This window comes from Panicum hallii, chromosome 7, assembly GCF_002211085.1.
Source record: "Panicum hallii strain FIL2 chromosome 7, PHallii_v3.1, whole genome shotgun sequence".
Classification (NCBI taxonomy): Eukaryota; Viridiplantae; Streptophyta; class Magnoliopsida; order Poales; family Poaceae; genus Panicum; species Panicum hallii.
The window spans coordinates 2,501,990-2,523,743 of NC_038048.1; the positions used below are offsets into that span (position 1 = coordinate 2,501,990).

General features: G+C 48.3%; 1 protein-coding gene and 1 long non-coding RNA gene across 2 annotated transcripts; both read right to left on the bottom strand.

The window, feature by feature from the left end:
* Positions 1-283: 283 nt before the first annotated feature.
* On the bottom strand, positions 284-5,945 carry LOC112901087 (magnesium-chelatase subunit ChlH, chloroplastic). The gene is made up of 4 exons (XM_025969918.1): positions 4,253-5,945; positions 4,033-4,115; positions 1,510-3,312; positions 284-1,365 (listed from the first exon to the last, which is right to left on the bottom strand). The coding sequence occupies exons 1-4, from the start codon at positions 5,688-5,690 to the stop codon at positions 511-513; spliced, it is 4,179 nt and encodes a 1,392-aa protein (XP_025825703.1). The 5' UTR covers positions 5,691-5,945; the 3' UTR covers positions 284-510.
* A 6,292-nt stretch (positions 5,946-12,237) lies between these two features.
* LOC112901088 lies at positions 12,238-14,180 on the bottom strand. The gene is made up of 3 exons (XR_003230243.1): positions 13,696-14,180; positions 13,211-13,307; positions 12,238-12,547 (listed from the first exon to the last, which is right to left on the bottom strand). It is a non-coding gene; the product is annotated as an uncharacterized LOC112901088 (long non-coding RNA).
* Positions 14,181-21,754: the final 7,574 nt, after the last annotated feature.

A 21,754-nucleotide genomic window follows, 5' to 3' on the forward strand; every position in this document is an offset into this window, starting at 1 on the left:
CTTCATGTCTACCTTCTTTTATTTTATTTTCTTCACTTCTTTTCTATCGTTCTCCTGTGTCTTCTGTTTTTTCTCCTTTGCACTAATATCTGCGCATCCATATGCACTTCTACAGCATCTTTCATGATCAATAAAATTTAAGACAAGCTGCACAACTGATGAAGTATGTAAACTGAAAGAACAAGGATATTTCAAAGCCAAGTGAAGTTGAGGCTGAAATATGCTCCATGCCTCCATCTTTGTTACTCGTTCATTCTCCATAACAAAATTGAGAAAGCAAGAATAAAAGAAAACTCTACACAAAACAACTTCATTTCTTCGACTCATGCTTCTTTTTTTTTCCAATCACAGCCACCCTCTTTGTTAAATATTGTATCCTCCTGTATTATTATTACAGGTTACAACTTTATATAAAGCACACATTGTACAAGTGTCTCAACCCAGTGAGACAGAAGAGCTCCGAGCTTCTCCTTGCCCGAATGCTGGAGCCGATCCATCGGTCAAATCAATTTACCGGTCAATTCCCTCGATCTTGTCTTCAACCTCCGAGTAGAGCTCCCGGAGCCTCTCCAAGTTCTCCTCTGATGTCTCCCAGTAGCCTCTGCCGCTGGCTTCTAGGAAGGTCTGGACCAGCTTCCTGAATGAGTTGGGGTTGGTGTCCATGAGCCTCTTCCTCATCGCCTCATCTTCAATGAACGTGGAATTCGCCTCCTCGTAAACCCAGTTGTCCACTTGCCCGGATGTTGCGCTCCACCCAACAGTGTTTGTGAGCCGCTTCTCGATCTCCCTAACTCCCTCGTACCCACTCTTCATCATCCCCTCATACCACTTGGGGTTCAGCAGCTTTGTCCTTGCATCAAGACGCACCGTCTCGGACAGTGTTCTCACCTGCGCATTTGCTGTGGTTGTGTCTGCTATGTACGAGGAAGGTGCCCGGCCATCCTTCCGCAGCCCTTGCACCAGCTTTGTTGGGTCGGAGTCGAAGTAGTGGCTCACGTCTGTGAGTGAGATCTCCGACGAGTCGAGGTTCTGGAACGTGGCATCTGCGGTTGCCAGGGCAAGCTCGAACGCCTTGCGCTTCTCCTTCATGCCTGCCCCTGGAGCATCGCTGTCGAATGCGAAGGACTTTCGGCTCAGGTACATGTCCTGGAGCTGCTTCTCGTCGGTCCATGATGCATTCTCCACTGCCAAGTTCACATTCGACGAGTAGGAGCCGGATGCGTTTGAGAACACCCTTGTTGCTGCCTCTCTTAGCGAGACACCCAGTTCCTCTGCCTGCTCCTGGGCATGCTTGCGCACATAGTTCATCTCTACTGGCTCATCCAGTTCAGCGACCATCTTCACTGCCCGGTCCAACAGGTTCATCTGCACGCATCAAAATACGTTGTTGTTCCATAAGTAAATCATTCAGTTCAGTGCAGCAGTTTATCTATTCTTGCTGTGTATGCAAATTCACTATGTACAAAACAAAATTTAAACACGGTAGGTGAGGTATTCAACAATTGATACCTGGTTGATGAAAAGATCCCTGAAGACACCGGAGCAGTTGACGACGACATCAATCCTCGGACGTCCAAGCTCCTCAAGGCTGACAGGCTCCACACGGTTGACACGGCCAAAGGTGTCAGCCACTGGCCGGACACCAATCATCCACAGCACCTGGGCCAATGACTCACCGTAGGTCTTGATGTTGTCGGTGCCCCACAAGACAAGTGCAACTGTTTCAGGATACTTGCCACCGTTGTCAGCCTTCTGCCTCTCCAGCAGACGGTCAACAACAATCTTGGCACTCTTCAGGGCAGCTGCAGTTGGGATCGCCTGTGGGTCAAGAGCATGGATGTTCTTCCCTGTTGGGAGAACCTTTGGGTTACGGATCGGATCACCACCAGGGCCAGGCTCAACATAGCTTCCCTCAAGGGCAAGCTTCAAGCTGCCAAGCTCATTGTCCTGCACAACGAGTTTCAAGCACTCCCCCAAGAATCCAAACAAGACCCTCAGCTTCTCTCTGTCTGCTCTGATGAACTTGGTCGTGGACAGGTACTGCACCCATGGTTCTGAGAGACCAAACCCAAGAATGGAACTGAGATTGTTAGTGACATTGACGACTTGCCCTTTGCTGTTTGTGGTCTTCTCAACAAAGGCAGTGATGGCACCACGTGAAGCTTCAGTTATCTGCCTCAGAAGCTCAACATCAGCCAGTATGCCCTTGTCACTTCCCCTGTACACATCTTCAATGTCCCTGCCCACTGTTGCAGCAAGTATGCCGGGCAGTGAGCTAATGCCATCCTCTGGGCGGTCAAGGGCAGCAATGTTCACCAATGTGGCCACAGCCTCGATGGCACTTGGCGGCTCACCGATGACATGCAGACCACACGGCAGGAGCCGCGATTCAATCTCCATGATCTTCGCATACACCTTCCCAACAATGAGGTCACGCTCCTTTGGTGGGAGCTCCTCGCCTTCCTCGGGCAACGGGACATCCTTGTCAAGGTTACACTGTTTTGCAGTGCTGATGATTGAGCTCACAATCTGAGGACCACGCCCCGTGTCCTTGAGGGACTGGTAAGAGGAGATGAGCTCTGACAGCTGCTTGAGCCCCTTGTAGAGACCGGCATTCTCAGCCGGTGGTGTCAGGTAGCTGATGGTGTTTGCATAGCTCCGGCGCTTGGCGACGGTGGCCTCTGATGGGTTGTTTGCTGCATAGTAGTAGATGTTGGGGATGTTGCCAATGAGACTGTCAGGGTAGCACGTGTCACTCATGCCAACCTGTTTGCCCGGCATGAACTCAAGGGATCCGTGTGTGCCGAAGTGCAGAACAGCATCTGCCTGGAAGATCTTCTCAACGAAGCTGTAGTATGCTGCAAAGCCATGGTGAGGGCTGGCAGACTTTGAGAACAGAAGCCGCATCGGATCACCTTCATACCCAAAAGTGGGCTGCACACCAATGAAGATATTGCCATACTGCTTCCCATAGACAAGGAGGTTTTCACCGTCAGAGTTGAGGTGCCCAGGTGGCTTGCCCCAGTTCTCCTCCAGCAAGGAGGCATAGGAAGTGAGAGACTGGTACTCCCGCACATTCATGCGGTAGGCGACATTGAGGTTGGGACTGTTGAACTGGGCCTCCTTGTCATGGATCACCTCCTCGATGAGAGCTTCAGGTGTGTCTGGAAGACCCTCAACATTGTAGCCGTCCTTCTTGAGGTTTGAGAGGACAGAGTAGATGGAGTTGAACACATTCAGATATGCTGCGGTGCCAACGTTGCCCTTGTCTGGTGGGAAGCTGAAAACAGTGATTGCCAGTTTCTTCTCCTCCTGCAACGAACAGAGCAAAAATGCCAAGTTAATTTGAGCACTCATGCATATAGGGGATTGGTAGCTCAGTATCAGCATTTTTCACTCATAAAATGCAAAGCTTTCGCCCAAAAAGAAAATAGCACAGAACAGGCCACTATGCAACCAAAGTATTAGTTTTGTCCTTGCACAATCCATTGATATATTATTAGAAGGATTTGAACTTGAGTCGGTTAGTTGGCAGCTAAACGTTGTCATTAGTTACCAGTTTTAAATAACATGCTCTTCTCTTTCGTCATGAGATGCCATGCATTACAGAGTCTATATCTATATCGGGGGGTTTTGTCAGTTATTTAACTTGGCATCATCATAGCAGGTTTGTGGCACTGGTATGTCCCAGAAATTCTTCATTTTTCAGCTCAGTTACTTCAGTGTCAATCTGAAAACTGTTATATCCTAGCATACTTGTGGCATGGGGATTATCGCTACTGGTTAATTAACATTTTTGTATCCTAGAATGTCATTGGCATGTATTAGGAATTCTTCAGTTCTGATTCAGCATGACAGTGAAGCAGCTGCGGAGCTAGTATGTTGATAAGTGTTAGCTATGATAAAGTTAATTTTTTTCCCCGCCCAAGAAGATAAGAACAGCAGAATTATCTGTCATAACTTTATAGTTGCCCTTGATATACACTACTCAATACTAGAATTTGCAGTTTGTGCAGCACTACAGAGACGTACCTTAGTTTTCCTCTTGAGTTCAGCCCACCTGATTGCTCTGGTGCAGAGCTGCTCCACCCTCTTGTGCAATGCATGTGATTTCCCTGCATCGAGCACAAGAAGAAACGTTTAAAACTCTGCTTCGAGTACAAACGAATCAGACCAAGAGAATCTCCTCTTATGCAGACATTCAGGGTATATATATGCTGAGGAATGAGCTAGGTAGAGAAATAGTGCTTGCCTGTCCTTGGGTCCCTTCCGGCGAAGACGATGGGCTCCATCCCTCCATCGAGCTCCGGTAGCGCGACCTGCAGCGCGACCTGGATGGGGTGAAGCCCCAGTGTGCTGTTGAGCCACTCCTCCGTGGTCTGGAACACGAGGGGCAGAGCGACAATGTAGGGCACGTCGAGCTTCTGCAGCGCGGCGATGGCCTTTGGGTGGTCCTGCCTGGCCGGCCCTCCGACGAGCGCGAACCCGGTGAGCGAGACGACGGCGTTGACGAACGGCTTGCCGGTGACCGGGTCGACCAGGTACCGCTGCGTGGGTCCGGAGAAGTCGAGCCCGCCGGCGAAGATGGGTATGACCCTGGCGCCCTTGGCCTCGAGCTCCATGATGACGGCGACGTAGTGGCCGTCGTCGCCGGTGACGATGTGGCTCCTCTGGAGGACGAGGCCGATGACGGGCGCGTTGGGGTCCTTGAGCCTGTCGTTGGCGTCGCGGCGCGTGCCGTACCAGTTGAGGTACTCCTTGACGTCCTCGTACATGGTGGGCGCGAGCGGGTGCCAGATGCCGGCGTCGAGGTAGAGCACGGGGTCGTCGTACTTGATGCCGGCGCCCCTGAGCGCGGGCACGTAGGACCCCGCGATCATCTTGAGGAAGTTCTGGAGGTTGTCCGGCGAGCCCCCGAGCCAGAACTGGAGGCTGAGGATGTAGAGCCGGGCGTCCTGCGCCTTGTCGGAGGGCAGGTACTTGAGCACCTTTGGCAGCGTGCGCACGAGCTTGAGCATGCTGTCGGCGAAGTTGCCGGAGTTGGCCTTGTTGCGCTTGAAGAGCTGGAAGAAGGGGCTCTTGGACTGCCCGAGCTGCGACATGCTGAAGGACCCGAGCTTGTTGAGGCGCATGACCTCGGGCATGGAGGGGAAGACGAGGACGGCGTCCATCCGGTCGCGCACCTCCTGGACGGCGTCCCGGACCTTGATCGCGAGCTCCTCGACGAAGATGAGTGAGCCGATGAAGATGTTGGCGTCGGCGAGGTCGGCGCGGAAGGTGCGGTAGGTGTCCTCGTCGCGGAGCTCCTCGACGAGGTAGCCGACGACCTCGAACGCGGCGGCGCGGCGCGGGTCGGCGTTGAGCTGCTGCACGGCGGCGGTGACGGAGGACTGGTACTGCGCCTCGAGGACGACGTAGACGACCTTGACGCGGGGCAGCGGCGGGCCGCCGCCGCGCGGGGGGTCGGGGCCCGGGACCACGCGGCGCACCTCGGGCTTGGTCTGCGTGAAGAGGCCGTTGCCGCCGGCGACCGCGCACCGGATGGTGGAGGCGGCGCGGCGGGCGCCGGCTGGCTGGCGGCGGGCGCTGCTGAGCAGGAAGGAGTGCAGCGGCGGCACGGGCGCCGGGAGGAGCCTCTTCTGCGCCGCCGCCGCCCCGGCGAAGGGGGTGGACACTAGAGACGACGACATGGGCGATTAATTTACAGGGATCGATGGAGGGGATGAGCTGAGTCAGTCAGTAAAATAATCTACAGGTAGAATCTGTAAACAAAAACCCGGTGGTGGATGGCTGTCTTGTTCTTGGCTCTCCCCTCCCTCTCTCCAGAAGAAAACAGGGGAAGGAAAGGAAGAAAGGGAAGAAGGAAGGAAGCGAGCGAGCAGGGGAGCGCGGGAGGCGCGAAGATGTATAGGTTGTCAGTGAGTGTCCTCGCGGCGGAGCGGACGGACGGGGTGTGTCCCAGGGAAGGGAAGGGGCCTCAGGGGATTCTGGTGGCGGGAGCCGGGACACGTTGGCGGTGACGGGGAGATGGATGTCGAGGCAGGGCGGCCGAGCTGGAAAAGGGGGATCGCGATCGGCGCGGCGCGCGCTGTGATTGGCCGCGGGGGATTTCCGGCCGGGCGGAGACGATGAGGCCGCGGATAAGTTGCGGTCGCTGTTGGAGGCCTGCGCGTGGCGCCGACCACAGCCGCAAGCACAGGGCACGCTCTCCCTCTGTGGCTCTGTCCTTGGTTCCGATGATATTTGTTGCTTTTTCCGTGCCTGTGACTGTGCCTGCCCAGACGATGGATGGATGTGGGGATTCGTGGACGCCATTGCTGGGCTCGGCGGCAGCAGATGGCATCATGCATGATGCGCCCGTGAGCGCGTATGCCGACAAACTCTCTCTCAGCGGGCTGACTAGCCCTGCTGATTTCTCTTCGATTTTGGCCGCTTGCCATTCATTCATGGGGATCATGAATCTTGGTCGACGTCGCCAGAACCAGGAGCGAGTGGCGGACGTGGCGCTTCCCCTACGCGAAAGCACGTACAGTACGGCACGGCCTGTTGTGTCAGCGCATAAGGACATCCACAAACCAACGTAATAATGTAATGTAATGTGCGATTACATCACGCATGGTTGTATACCGGTGACACTTTGTTTAGCTTAAGAGATGTTTAGATTTGGAAACTAATTTTTAATCCTGATCATCGGATATTTAAATACCAATTAGAGGGACTAGCTAACTGTAAAACAAAATATATAAATAGAGACTAATTTACGAGACGAATCTATCAAGCCTAATTAATATATCATTAGCATATGTTTACTGTAGCACAACATTATCAAATCATGGACTAATTAGATTTAATGATTTCGTCTCACGAATTAGCCTACATTTATACAATAAATTTTGTATTTAATTTATATTTAATACTTTTAATTGGTGTCCAATATCTAATATAACGGAGCTAAAGTTCAGTTCTAAGGAACCAAACAAACTGTAAGATCCGGTACGCGACAGTTACATGATAACATAATAATGGACTCTTCCTCTCGCCTCCATGACTGACGATATATCTCTTAATTCTACTTTTTTAAATTGAATACGCAAGTGATGGGCATCTCTATATTAAGGCAGAAAGTAGTTTGTGATATACAATGCACAAGACCCGCGCAGTGCTTTCTTTGTCTCACTTTCCTTTGCTCATATTTCTTGGGCGTCTTTGCATTATCGGCATCCAGTTAGAACGAAGAAGTGACATTCACGACAACTAACCTGGGTGAATTTTTGTTAACAAACATGCACGAGATTGTGCCTATTGTTAGATAAGGGCAAATTTTGGAATTCCAAATATTACTAGCAAATTCATGACGCAAATTAGTGACCTTGTGAGGACAAAGTATGTGCTTGTGTTCATGTTAATTTCACCAAATAACAAGAACAAAAGGATAAACCAGAGGGAAAGGACCCCAAGGCGGGACCGGTGCCCGACACACCAGTTGTGCCATTCCCAGTACTAGATATTATATGGTACGGGCTATTTGATGTAGTCGAACTGAGTTGATGCAGTGATGCAATGCAGAGGGTTGACCTTGATGTTCACTTGGGGAACACAGCTACGGCGGCCATTTGGAGGTAGTCGATCGGGGCACTACATCTTGAGGAAGTAATCACACAGCTTCAGGAAGTAGTTTTATGGCTTGAAGGAGAACTAGTCGAATTAAAGTAGGCGAACAGTCGCGTGAAGACGCTCCCAAAAAATATGATTGCCCGCTATCCCATGCAGGACCTTTATCGTGCAGGATTTCAGAGGCCTGCTCTCGCTAGAATTGTGCACGCAACACGTAGCGATGGGGATGTTAACAGCAAAAAATAGAGGAAGAAAGAGAGAGAGATCTTTTTAACAGAAGTACCGTAGAGTTTTCAGAGAGATCTCAATGAGATGAGGCTGTCTCGTGATCAAAGAGCGGAAGGAGATGACCCTGCACACAATAATGGTCATCAAATTTCATCATTAACCAGTCATTTAAGTCTCTATTTTAATCACCAATTATAACACAGTCATTACTCTCCTCAATTACTCATAAGGTATTAATCACCTCCTAACTCCCCAACATTAACTCGTGAGCCTTTTAATTCTTAATTTATTATTTAAATAAATGGGCCTAGCCCAAATATTCTAACACCTATTTCATTGATAAAGGAGGGAGATTACAACCCAGCTAGAAGGTAAAAGATCATGTAAACAATTAATCTTGAGCTAAGAAGGATGCTAGATCTTTTACGCCTGCATGCTGAAATCCAACGCCGCCGCTACATCTTTTACTTTTGTCAAAATGGTGGTCGTGGTTCGCAATGGCGGAAGACTCTGGAGTTCCTCTCATTCCACACTTCCCAGCTGATTAGAAGGGTAAGACTTCTCATCGCTTTGTGAGGAACATGGGGTGTAGTGGTTATGTTGGTCCACCAGCCGAACTTGTTGCTACTATACTACCACTGTGATGGCTGCAGATCCGGCTCCGCCAACAAAGCAGCTCCATATGTCTAGATGGTTTTAACTGCCCTAAGCAAAGCACACAGTAGGAGGAAGGCTAGGGTTTTAGAGCATGTTTGGAAGAGCTCCACTCCAACTTTCCTCTATGAACTTCCTGCCAAATACGTCTAGCTTCAGAGACTCCAGATCCGAAACTCTAGAAAAAAAATCTAGAGTTAGGGTAAAATTACCTACCATTGCCACTGTTTACCCAACATACCTCTTTATGAAAAAAAAGGCACGTCCCTTCTCCCTATGCCCCCCCCCCCCTCTGCTTCCTCTGGAGCCGCCGCCACCCCTTATCCAATGAACCCTAGCGCCAGGTCCCTCCAGGGAGACGTCGCCGGCGGCCTCCGCTCTCAAGCAAAATGGATCCTACTGAAGATGATCTCCCTTCCCATCTAGGTATTGTGGAGTAATCCCTTGTAAATCCCCTTCAATTTTTCTTCTTCTCTCACAATTTCTTCAAATCCATGGCAAATCACAGCACCTGCTCCTTCCTTAGGGGGCCGAACCCCCTTCATCCCAACGGCCCTGGCTAACCCTAGCACCCTTGAGGCCAAGGCGAGCTAGGAGGTCGCGTGCCTATTGCCGGTCAAGGTCGTGTCCGTCGCGCCGATCGGTCGAGGTCAACGATACAAAATCCCGGCTGACCCTAGCACCCTTGAGGCCAAGGCGAGCTAAGAGGCCGCGTGCCTATTGCCGGTCAAGGTCGTGTCCGTGGCGCCGACCGGTCGAGGTCAACGATACAAAATCGAAAACCAGTAGTGCGAATGCTTGAAATATTATTGTAATATCATGGTCACGGAGATGCAATAGATTGGAATGACACGAATCTTTCAATCATATGTTCGTTATTTGCTAAACAAGTTAAGAAGGGCAATAGGCCAAACACCGACTTGAACTCAGTAGGCTATGATAAGGTGGCGGAAAGCTTTTATCAAATGACAGGAATTCATGCAACCAAGATGCAATTGAAGAACAAGTGTGATAAGCTTAAACCTGATTCAGTGGCATGGCAAAAAATACTAAAGCAAACTGGATTGGGGCGGAATGCCGCTAGTGAGATTATAATGGACCACCACCACCGTGTCCACCGGATTGGGGCGGATTGAAGCACTACCACCGTGCCCACAGCCAGGTTAGTCCTCAAGCTAGGTTCAGCAATAAGGTCGCTGCCCATGCATGCATGGTGGGTGGAAGATGCTGGCAGTGGCATGCAATAGCATTAAAGATGGCAACAGGTACAAAATATCCGCATGCCCACGGATAGCAAACCCGACGGGCACGGATATGGGTTTGCATTTATGCCCGCGGGCGCGGGTACAACCTTAAACCCGACGGATATCTGCTAACGGGTTTGAAAAATAATATCCGCATCTGCAAACCCGTCATACCCGATTTAGCGGCTGACATGTTGGTCCTAAACCCCTACTATATAGACTTCATTTCGGGTTTCACCTATCTCCTCATTCCTTTCCTTCTTCCGCACCTAGCCGCCTCACCCGAGCGCCCGCTCTACCCCGTGTGCGCCGCCACCCACCGCCCCTTTCCAGTCTTCGTCCTCCTTTCCCCTTCCTGCATGCCGCCACCCGCCGCCCCTCTCCTCCTCCGGCCTGTGCGCCGCCTCGGTCCTTCCGCCTCCTCCCTGTGCCGCTCGGGCTTGGCGCTATCGTCCCCATCATCGTCGACAAGCTCCTCCCCGAGTCCTTGTGCGCCACCGCCCCCTTCCGCTGTTCCTCCCGCCGACCGGCCACCAACGTCCTCCCTCCGCCCAGGCGCCGCGACCGCGGCCCGCGCTTCCTGCCGCCCGGCATGGCAGCACCGAGTGCAGCCGCGCCCGCGCCCGCGCAGCACAGGAACGTGCGCCACGGCCCGCCCATCTGCCACTCAGAGCCGCGCCCAGGTCCCTGCGCTAGCGGGGCGTCGGGCCCGCGCCCAGGCCACGCGCCGACGGCGCCCGATGCCCGCGCCCAGGCTAGGTGCTCTTCGTCCTGCTCCTGTGCGCACGAGTACGGGTATCCGCGGGTAGCGGGTACGGGCGTTGTTTCCTACCCGTGGCGGGTTGCGGGTGCAGGTGCGGGTACGGATTTTAGCATGCGGGTACGGGTTTACAAAGTTGATATCCGCGCGGATTTTATCCGTTGCCATCTTTAAAAAGCATGGACAGGCAGCTCTAGGGTCTGCAACGGCTATAGCTGCTGCTATAAATGAGGGAGAAGAACATGGTTCCGACCGCATGTGTGACTTCAACAAGAGGTGGAGCCTGTGTGACTTCAATAAGATGAAGAGGCAGAGCGCGAAAAAGTGGCTGTCTGGTTGCCTAACTATATTATGCTTTCGTGCAATAGTCTAATTCAGTGTGATCCACCTAAATCAATCAGTAACTAATATTATATAGGATAGTTATTGGCTAATAGTTGGATCACTGTCAAATTGAATTTCTAAATATCATAGGAAGTTGGGTACAGAACACAAAATCCGTTAAATCATCTGCCAGCAAAATAAATGTGAGCATTACTTAACTGACCAAAACCCAAAGCATATTCTACCAGCATTTCAAAACTCACTATGACAGTGCACGCGTTTTGGGGCCAAATGGAAACCTGAAATGCTGTAACCTGAAAAAAATTCAGGAAGTAGGCTACTAAACCCAATACAGTACTAATATACCGAACCCAAACACTCAAACTCCTAAACATATCCATTTAGGCAACGCATAATATTCCAGATCTTGATCTGCTATTTACGAAAACTACTGAACGAATATCAAGAGCGTAATTGGCAAAATTTGAATTTCTTCCTTGTGCAAAGCTAAGAGTATCAGTGCCCCTCCATGCTACACAGTGATGATCGACTAACCTGGCTTTTCAGTTGGCCTCCAAGAGCTTGTTTGACTATGCTTTGTTCATCAAAAGCCAATGATGGCTCATCTTTGACCAGGGTCAAGGGTGCATTTATGTAAGTTATCTAGCAAGCAAATAACTTTGGAAAATATGGCTAAGGAACTACATATCAGAAAACTTTGACGCGTAAGGATGACAAAAGGTAAGCAACAATTATAAAGGATCCACTATCTCAACATTGTTTCACCAAAGAGTAAGATGAACTGGATGGAGAATGGTTGATTAGGAAGAAGTATATATAAGAGTCTGAACTCATGGAGAAGGTACCTAACAAGAAAAACTTTCCAAACACTGAAACACTTGGTTGGCAAGTTCAACTAATATAGCAGCATATAAGCAAACGGCAGAGTCAATGGTCGCTGGGGTAAACTAAACAGCCTTGGCCAAAATAAAAGAGCAAGGATACCTCTTAGGCAATCTCTGAACATCACAAACATTATAATTGATCCAGACCTTCGAATTCTTTCATCAACATGGTCTTTGACGGCATAGAAATAACATACCCCATCTTTTTCATGTGCAGGCAACCAATGATCCTAATCACGTGAAGTAAAATGGAAAAGAACATATGGAAATATTTTTTTCAGGCAATAAAAAAATTATCAGAATTACAGATACAAAATCATGAAGTGGAATGATCAGCTGAGCGAAGCTTACGAAATAGTGGGACCGTATGAGTGATGACTGAATATTTGCATTTAGGAATGATCCACTACATATCGTATCAGAAAAGTTTAACGCATAAGGATGATAGCAAGTAAGCAACAATTATAAAGGATCCACTACCTCAACAATACTTCAAAGAAGAGTAAGGTTAACTGAATGGACAATGGCTGATTAGGAAGAAGTGGATACAAGAGTCTTTACTCATGGAGAAGGTACTTAACAACTTTCCAAACACTGAAAGAATTGGTTGGCAAGTTCAACTAATATAACAGCATATACCCAAACAGCGGAGTCAATGGTCAACGGGTAAAACTAAACAGCCCTAGAAAAATAGAAGAGCAAGGGTACCTCTTAGAAAATATGTTAACTTCGCAAGCACTATAACAGATGCAAACCTTCAAATTCTTTCATCAATGCAGTCTTTGAAGGCATGAAAGAACATAGCCCATCTTTGTCATCTGCAGGCAACCAACGATCCTAATCATACAAAGTAAACTGGAAAAGAGCACCTGGAAATCTTTTTTAAGGCAAGCTTATCAAATAGTGGGACCGTATGAGTGATGACTAAAGATTTGCATTTAGGAATGTTTTGCTGCCCATATTGCTTAGACCAACTCCCTACACAGGGTGAAATTTAAATAATGGAACAACGTACTACAGAATTACAGACTGGGGCTGCTAAGAAACGGGCAAAGGAATTTTTTTTCTTCCACACCGCAAGGTTCAAGAATGAAGACCAACCTATTAAACTAAGCCATCGACCAAAATGTCTGAACCACTAACAAACCTCAAGGACAAAAATATGATTTTGACAAACAGTGAGACACTCGCATTGAAGTTGCCTTGCTTGTTATTTAGGGCAAGTGCATGTGAATCCATTTCATCTTGTAGAATACCGGATAAGAACATCAAGAAACTTTAGACACCTAAGGCCCAACCAACTTATGCCAGTGTGTATGCAGCATTCTTATACTGATACACAAACACTAAAAATTAAGGGAGGCAAACTTTTTATATATAAAATACAGTTGGACAAATATTTTGATCTGATGTTAATTATGCATACCATCAAGATAACATATATACGCCATATTCCCACAAAGGGCTTGAGGTAGCAATACCTATCTGAAGACAGGAGATTACATTTGAATGGAGCTGTTCTGTGCAAATGGGTTGCAGCCTCTGCTTTGTTTCCCTTTCTGCCACATCAAAGTCATCCTGTAATAACAACCAGAAAGAAAAAACAAAGACAACGAATTAAAGAACTATATACAGAAGAGCTCCATGTAGTGATGGCAACGGCATGCATGGAATTATAATTTCAAATCAGCTAGCTACAATCTGCACAGTAGAGCACTACTTAGTCGTATAAACTAAAGTCATACAAATTTGGACAATTATAAAGGTTCTATTGCAGAAACTTAATTGCATGCGAGTCTACATTGCTACACTATCATACTTCCCTGGGTTCATAATATGCAAATAAAAAAAGTAAGGTGACTGGGTAACCATTGTTCGTATGAGAGCACAAAACAGGAATACAGAGTATAGGTCGTTCCCCAACACTGATCACAGATAGAGCACTACCAATTTCAATGTTTCGTACCATTGATTTTTCAACTTGCATTGCATCTTGCACCAAATTTGATTTCCTTATCAGCTGAAGTTGGATTGCGATTTGTCTTCCCAATCAGACACTACTGTCAGAGGAGCCCCAAATAAACTCACTGGAGCCATCGTGCTGTACTACCCCTTGCACTAACGCGGCCACCGTCTCCTCCTCTTACAAGCCGCCACTCCCGGTGGCCGTCTCCTCCCTATGCCGCCGGTCCTACTACTGCCCCGCTAGCGCCATATTCTGTCGCATCGCGTCCCCATGCCAACTCTCCTTTTGCTTTGGGAGGGTGTGGGGGTGGAAGGGTTACACTACGGGAGGGGCAGCAACAACCGCAGCGGTGCACCGCGGTGAGAAGGCGACGGCTAATGGGGGAATGCAGTTGTGCAGCGAAGGCGAGTAGGGAAAGGGTAGAGGGGGCGGTGGCGGCGGCGGCGGCAGCCGGGTGGGGAAGACGGCCTTCCACCACCACCAGGCGCCGGAGGAGAGGGGGTTGCAAACTTGGAATGGGCCGCTACCGACCCAATGCACATCCCATGCAACCCAGCGAGGCCCGGTCATGCAGCAACTGGGCTTTTCTGCAAAGTCGGGTATATTAGATTTTTCGGGCCAGCCCATCACGTACAGGTCCAACCATGTCATCATAAGTTCGTAACATGTTTATGTTACAAAATAGATGACAAAGAACAACGAAGAAGAACCGATCAACCCAGAGAATATGAGGATTTAACGTGGAAAACCCTTCCAAGGTAGAAGGAAAAAACCACGGGCGCCAGCCAGCAGAACTTCACTATATCGAGTGCGGTTACAAACGCCGGGGATTTACAATAATCTCGCTGTATCCCGAACGACGGCTTACAAGAGGTATATATAGAGAAACCCTAATCCATCTACACCGTGGGGGGGCTTAGCCCACCCCCCCCCCCCCCCGCGCGCGCACCCCCAGGCGTCCCCGGGGCAGGAGTCCATCAAAATGGGCCACTTCGGCCTCCGCTTCGCTACGTCCGAAGTCGGTCTTTATACGTGTGTAGATGAATTTGGATCATAACTTAACAGTTTATTTATTTATTTGCTTTTGGAAAGAAGCACACACTAGATTTGAGTATGTGTTACGGTGACCGGTTACAAGAGCCCTTTCTGCAAAATTTTGGCACCAACAAGGATAATATGGACGTGTTTGGTTCCATAGGCCCTGGCTTAGACCCTGTTTGGGGTAGCTTCTTGCAAATTCTGCTACTCCAATTAGCTGGAAAAGCTACAAGCTCCCCCAAATAGACCTGCTTTTCCCACCAGCGAGCAAGTCCAAAAGCTCATATTTGCCTAGGGTTCAAAAGCTTGGTGAGAGGAGCTTCCCGAGCTTGTGCACTTCAGCGCTATGAACGTCCCCACAAAACTTAAATAGAATTACTTGTGTTTGCCACTGGTATATATAGCGAAAATCTTCCGTTCCCCACCTTTTCCCGTCTCGCGCCGCCCCCTCCCGAGCACACGGTGACACAAGTTGAGCTCCCCGCCGTCGCCCGTTGCATCTCCAGATGGTGCCCCCGCTCCCCACCATCGCATCTCCGAACGGTGGCCCCGCTCCCCGCTATCGCTGCTTTGAGCAGCGCCCCCGCCCTGCTCCCCTCCGTCCCAGCACCGGTCAGCGCCCCCGCCCCTCCCCACACCATCGCAGCTACGGCCGGTGGTCCTGCCCCCGCCGTCGCCTCTCCGGCTGGCGGCCTGCCCCCACGGTCGCAGCTTCGTGGATCTTGGAGGTCGCATCCATGGTAAGCACATCTCCCTTCCCACACTAGTTCTAGGGATTTATGCATAGGTGTTTTAAGATTGGATTTGAGTAGTTCATGGCTAAAAATTGGATGAGCATAGGTAGATGCATGGATCTGAGTACTTGTATGTTGCTTATTGTTGGAGTAATTTTGATAGTATAGATGGACAAAAGGAAGGTGAAGGCACCAAAAGGAGTATGCGATGCATATGCAACCAAAATATTTTTCCAGATATGTAAGGAAGAAACTCTAGTTGGGAATAGGCCAGGGACTATCTTGAGCTCCATTGGGTACAAGAACCTTGAGGAAATTTTTTTCTATCACCAAATGACACTACCCACAAGGAAAATTGAAGAAAAAAATAGGATGCTTTGAAGCCACAGTACAAGTTGTGGTTGGATTTGAAGAGTTGAAGAGGGCTGCAACCGGTCTTGGTTTCAATGTTGTAAAGGGAACGATTACATCAAGTGATGAATGGTGGGAGGAAAAGATAGCGGTAAGTAAAACTGAAAGTTGTTTATTTTTTTATCCTTCAAACCCAAGTTCTAATAACTAATACATATGAACTTATTTTTCAGGAAAACAAGAAATATGCCGCCTTTCGTGAAGCACCTATGGAGAACCTAGATGAGCTTGAAGTTATGTTTCAACATATCAATGTCACAGGTTTATCTTCGGTCGTTTGGAAGTTCAAAAACTACAATTCCCATTGAAGTTGGTGATGATAGTAATAAGAATGAAGAGAACGAGAGAACGGACACATTTCACAGGATGCAAAAAAAGAAAGAAAAATGCAAAGGTCACGACTTATCGATGTGTTGTCTATTAGTAAGAGCAAAAATGAACACACGATTGAAGATGACATCATAGAGCTTATGGATCAAGCTGTCAATGCAGGGGCTATTGAAGGGAGTGATGAGCATTTTATGGCCACCCAACTCTTTGTTAAGCGTGAAAACAGTGCAGTGTTTCATTCCATCAAAACTAATGAAGGAAAGGTGGCTTGGCTGAAGAGGATGTATGAAGAGAGGAAAAAGAAATAGAGTAGTGATGTATCCTTTATGTAATGGTACCCTTTTATTTCTGTTGCATTTATATAATACTACCCTTTTAATTTGCTGAACCATTTGTTTGTTCTACTGCCATTTTTATGTTGTACTGCTTTTTTATTTCCTATTGTATGTGCTAGCTGAATCGTTTTGTCCTATTTTTAGATGAGCACATCAAGTGAAAGTGATGTTGATTCATCTAGTGAGAGCGAGAGTGAAAGTGATGCTGATTCATCTAGTGATAGTGAGAGTAACAGTGATTATGCATGAGAATTATTGGTAGCATCAATAGTCACTCTTATTGCTATGGTTCACAGTAAAAAATATCTTGGAAAAAGAAAGAGACCTCCTCCTTGCCATTCTAGGTATCAATGGGTCATGGATCAGCTACAAGTCAACAGAGATTTCTACGACATGTTCCGTATGAATCGTCCTATTTTTGACAGTTGCATGAAACATTGGTTGAGAATTATGGGCTTAAGTCCATAAGAGTTATGAGCTTTGTTGAAGCCCTGGGAATGTTCCTGTGGATGTGTGGTGGTCCTCAATCATTTCTCACTGTTGATAATATATTCAAATGATCCACTGAAACAATTAGTCGGAAATTTAATAAAGTCCTAGAGTGTGTAAATCTGCTAGCTAGAGAAATCATCAAACCAAAAGATCCTGAATTCACAACAGTGCATCCAAGGCTTCAAGATACTCGGTTTTCACCTCACTTCAACAATTGCATAGGTGCCATTGATGGCACACATGTACGTGTTGTCGTGCTAGCAATTGAGATGTGATTCCTCACATTGGCCATCATGGATACCCAACATGGAACGTCGTGGCCGTTTGTGATTTTGATATGAGATTCACATTTGTTGTAGCAGGATGGCCGCATGACTCTCGAATATTCAATGATACTTTGTGCCGCTATTTAGATGCATTTCCACATCCTTCTGAAGGTAATGGTTAAATATCATGTTACTTTTGCCCTTGTCATATTGTTACATACATGTGATCTCATATTATTTTCACATATAGGAAAATATGATCTTGTTGATTTTGGATATCCAAACAAGAAAGGTTTCCTAGCTCCCTACAGAGGCCAAAGGTATCATATACCTGAATTTCAAGGTGGCCGAATGTCACGCCCGATTTATAAGAACATAAATCGAGCAATCATATACGCGCCAGGATCAAGTCACGCATATATACAACAGATTATCAAGATATCACAACACATGTCACGAATAAAAGCGTATAAATTATAAAATGGATATCTTTATTACAACTGAATCAAGAATCAGTTCAAGGAATGCGGAAGCGTAAAATGAATACATGAAGAGCTGGCGCCATAGGGACGTCGATTGGGAGACAAACGCCTAGAAGTCGTCGAAGCCACTGACGTAGTCCTCCACGTTGCCGGTCACTGAGTAGCAGTCAAAGATATCCAAGAGAACAGGGGAGTAGAGAGACAAGTGTGAGTACAAACTAGTACTCAACAAGTATAACACAAACTATGAGGCTCTAGGCTAGCTGACTCAACTGCATTAACTTTTAGTCTTGGCAAATTTTATTAAAGCTAATTACTACAAGTGGATGAATTACCATAACCCAATTGCATAAGAATTTTAATCAATATTAACTAAGAACTACTGAGAACCGACCAAACCACAACCACCCGGGGAATCTCCCTAATCAAAGGTTGATAACCCCACTAATCAAAAGGAGGATCTGGGCCGCTCATGACTGTGAGCACAGCTGATATATCAGTTTTACACTCTCGAGAGGTTGCACAACTTTACCCACAAGTCGTGAGCTACGCTAGTTGTTCATCACACTTCCTTAGGTGAGATGGCTAGCAAGCACACTACGAGACCGTTACAAAGGATCACATTGGTAAGGTATAACCGCTAAGGATTCTGGATCAGCGACGATGGGGCCCACCTCCGGGGGTACAAGACACACAGCACAGACCAAGCCGGAAGAGCAGGGACCATTGAAGCTTACCACCCCTCTTGCCCACGCAGGTAAGTTACTCCCGAACCAACACAACCTAATTAGTAAGTCAAGACCGTCCCATTCCAGTCTTGTGGTTGCGCGGTTGTCCCAGGTTGTCGCTCTATGAACCGGTCCTTATGGAGAGTGGCTAACCAAGCACTAAGCACCGTGCTGGCCCCCTAAACCATGTTTCTATCAAAAACATCTTTTAAGGAGACGTGAGCTACTCAAGCACACAGCACAGAGGGCCACTCTCAGGATTAAGTTGCATATAACCATTAATCAAATTTAATTAAAAAGGACCAAGTGTGTTATAGCGCAGCAACCTAGCACAACTAACCATAATGCAACCCAAAGGATATATATATAGGATATAAAGTGGCTAGGAAAGTCCTTATAGGCATACAGTATTAAAATGCAGTATGAAATTGTATTTAAAGTGGTAGGATGTTCATGTTATACTTGCCTTCCTCGTACTCTCCCGTCTGCTGCTCGATCTACTTGGAAGATGGCTGCTCCTGGTACTGGTCCAAAGGCTCCGCGTCTACTCACGATCATCAAGCATAGTCCACACATACACACATGCACGAACAATGGCAAACTATAAGAAAACAGTACACCAATATAATAAAACAGCACACAAAACTAGTCTAATGCTATTCTACTCGTTACTACGATCGCGTGGATATAAAGAACACCTAAAACGGAGCTAAGACGCGAAAACTACGCTTGAAACAAGATACAGGGACCTATCTGCGAGAAAAACAGAACTTCCAGGGGGTTCTGGGCAAAAACCGAGGGTCTAATCGTAAATAAAGGGTAGACACAGGGGCTAGCACGTGAAAACACGCGGCATGAACTGCGGGTATGAAAACTGGAAAGCTCAGGGGGTTAAAAGGGAGGAAAAGGACCTATTTGTAAATATTTACAGGCTACAGAAAGGATGGCGGGTTGATACATCAAAAGAACAGGGGCTCTTTAGCAAAACGGCTGGCCGAAGGGGTATGCTTTAATCTGGGCCGTTGGATCTAAAGCAGGCGGCTGAGATTAGATCTATTACCCGAAGGGGTACGCGCAAATCTCAGCCCTTGGATCGGGATCGGACGGTTGGGGAAGGATCTACGGTTGAAGCTCACGCGGTCCACCGGATTTGAAACGAGCGGCTGAGATCTAACGCCGATCGGGATCTAATCCGATCCGTCGGTTTGAAATCGTGCGGCGCGGGTCAGATACTCGGATCGAACGGCTGAGAGTACTCCGGCGGCTCCGGCGGCTCCGGCGGCGGCGGGACTACGGGCGCGGCGGAGAGCTCGCCGGCGCCACGCGATGGAGCGACTCCGCGGGCGATGGATGACGAGATCCGGTCGGGGAGAGAGAGGAGGACACAGGGAAACGATTTGAGGGGTTCGGGGGCGGCAATGCTGGCCGTAGCGGCCGAGCGACGGCGGCGAGCGGCTTGGGGACGCCGGCGAGCGCGCGCGGTTGCGGAGAGGCGAGACCGAGGGGAAAGGGAGGCGGGAGAGGGTCCTTACCCCACCGGGGCAAACCCACGGTGCTTGGGCGACGGCGGAAGGCGGCGAGGAGCCGGCGCGGCGGTGATCCGAAGCTTGCGGCTACGGCGGTGCTCGGGGCTAGGGTTTGCGCGAACGGGGCACGACGGCGGCTTAGGGGAAACCCTAGAGAGGCGGCGGGGCTTTATAGGGCGGCCACGCGGCGTCCTGGCGAGCGGGCCCGAGGCGGAGGCGGACATGGCGGTGCGGTCGAGCTCGGACTCGAGCTCGAGTCCGGCTCGGTCGCGAGGAAAGGGATGCCCCTGACGGGTGGGGTCGCCCTGTCAGCGGCCGCGAGGGAGAGAGCGGGGAGGTAAGGGCCGCGCGGTGGGCTGGGCCGAGCGAGCGGCAGCGAGCGGCCCAGGGGAAGCTGGCGCGCGTGCGGGTTGGGCTGAGGGAGTCGCGGAGGCCCACGCAGGGAAGGGAAAGAGGGATCGGAGGAGCTTGGCCTCGGGCGGCTTTGGGCCGTGGGAAGAAAGAGAGGGAGAGAGGGCCGCGGGAAAGGAGAGATGGGGAGGGATGCTGGGCTGGGCTAGGCTTCTTTTCTTCCTCTCTTTTCCTTTTTCTTTTCCTTCTCCTTTCCTATACTCAACTAATTCAAACAAATCTAATTGAATTCAAATTACCATTTGAATTCAAACTTATAACTCAACACAAATAAAACAATGCTGCGGCATGAATGCACAAACAATTTGATCCTATGATAAATTTTAATTACTTGCGTTATAAAATTACTTTAAATGCGAGATATATTAGAGGAAACCCTGGAAACTTCATTTGAGCCAAAATAAATTAATTAAAATTTAAGAAAATTACCTTAGGGTGTTACACCGAAGGTCAAGTGGTCTCAAAGAGATTTTTAACTATGCTCATTCCTCTCTTCGAAATGTGATTGAACGTTCTTTTGGGGTGCTGAAAATGAAATGGCGAGTTCTATTACATATGCCAAGTTTCCCGGTTGAGAAGCAAAAGAAGATCATCATTGCATGCATAGCACTTCATAACTTTATTCGTGATAGCGCTTTAAGTGACGAGCTGTTTCAAATGTGTGATGAGGATGAAGAATACATCCCACCGGTTGTTTCATCGGAAGGAGTGCACAACAATAGTTCATCATCAGATGATGTCGATATGTGTGCATTTCGTGATTTCATTGCGAACTCCTTGATGGCAGATAGAGGGTAGATACAGTTGTGATGGTGCACAACTTATTTTGTATGTAAATAGTAGCCCGTGGGTATTTTGTATGGCTTCAAAAATGCTAGTCATGCTTGGGATGTGCTTTTGTGTAAGTTCAATGAAACAATACAAACAGTATGATTATATAAACTAATTTTACTATTTAATTCCTTATTTTAATATGAAATATAAAATATTAAGCTATCAATAAAATAATATTAACCATGCTATTCGGATCAGTCATTACAGTTCACAGGTAATCATGCATTCATTATACCAGAGGGTATTTCAGACTTTCCACTCCTTAGCTCAGCAACTAGCTATCCAAAAGCTAGGTTGCCAAACAGACCGGCTTATCAGACCACCAGATTCTCGGACCAGCAGCTTTTCAAACTAGCAAGTGAGCTTCTCAGACTTTAAAGGCGTGTTTGGTTTGGCGCCTATGGCGCCACACCGCGCCACACTTTCCGCGCGGCAGGTGTGGTGGCCGAATCGGCCGCCGCACCTTAGGCAC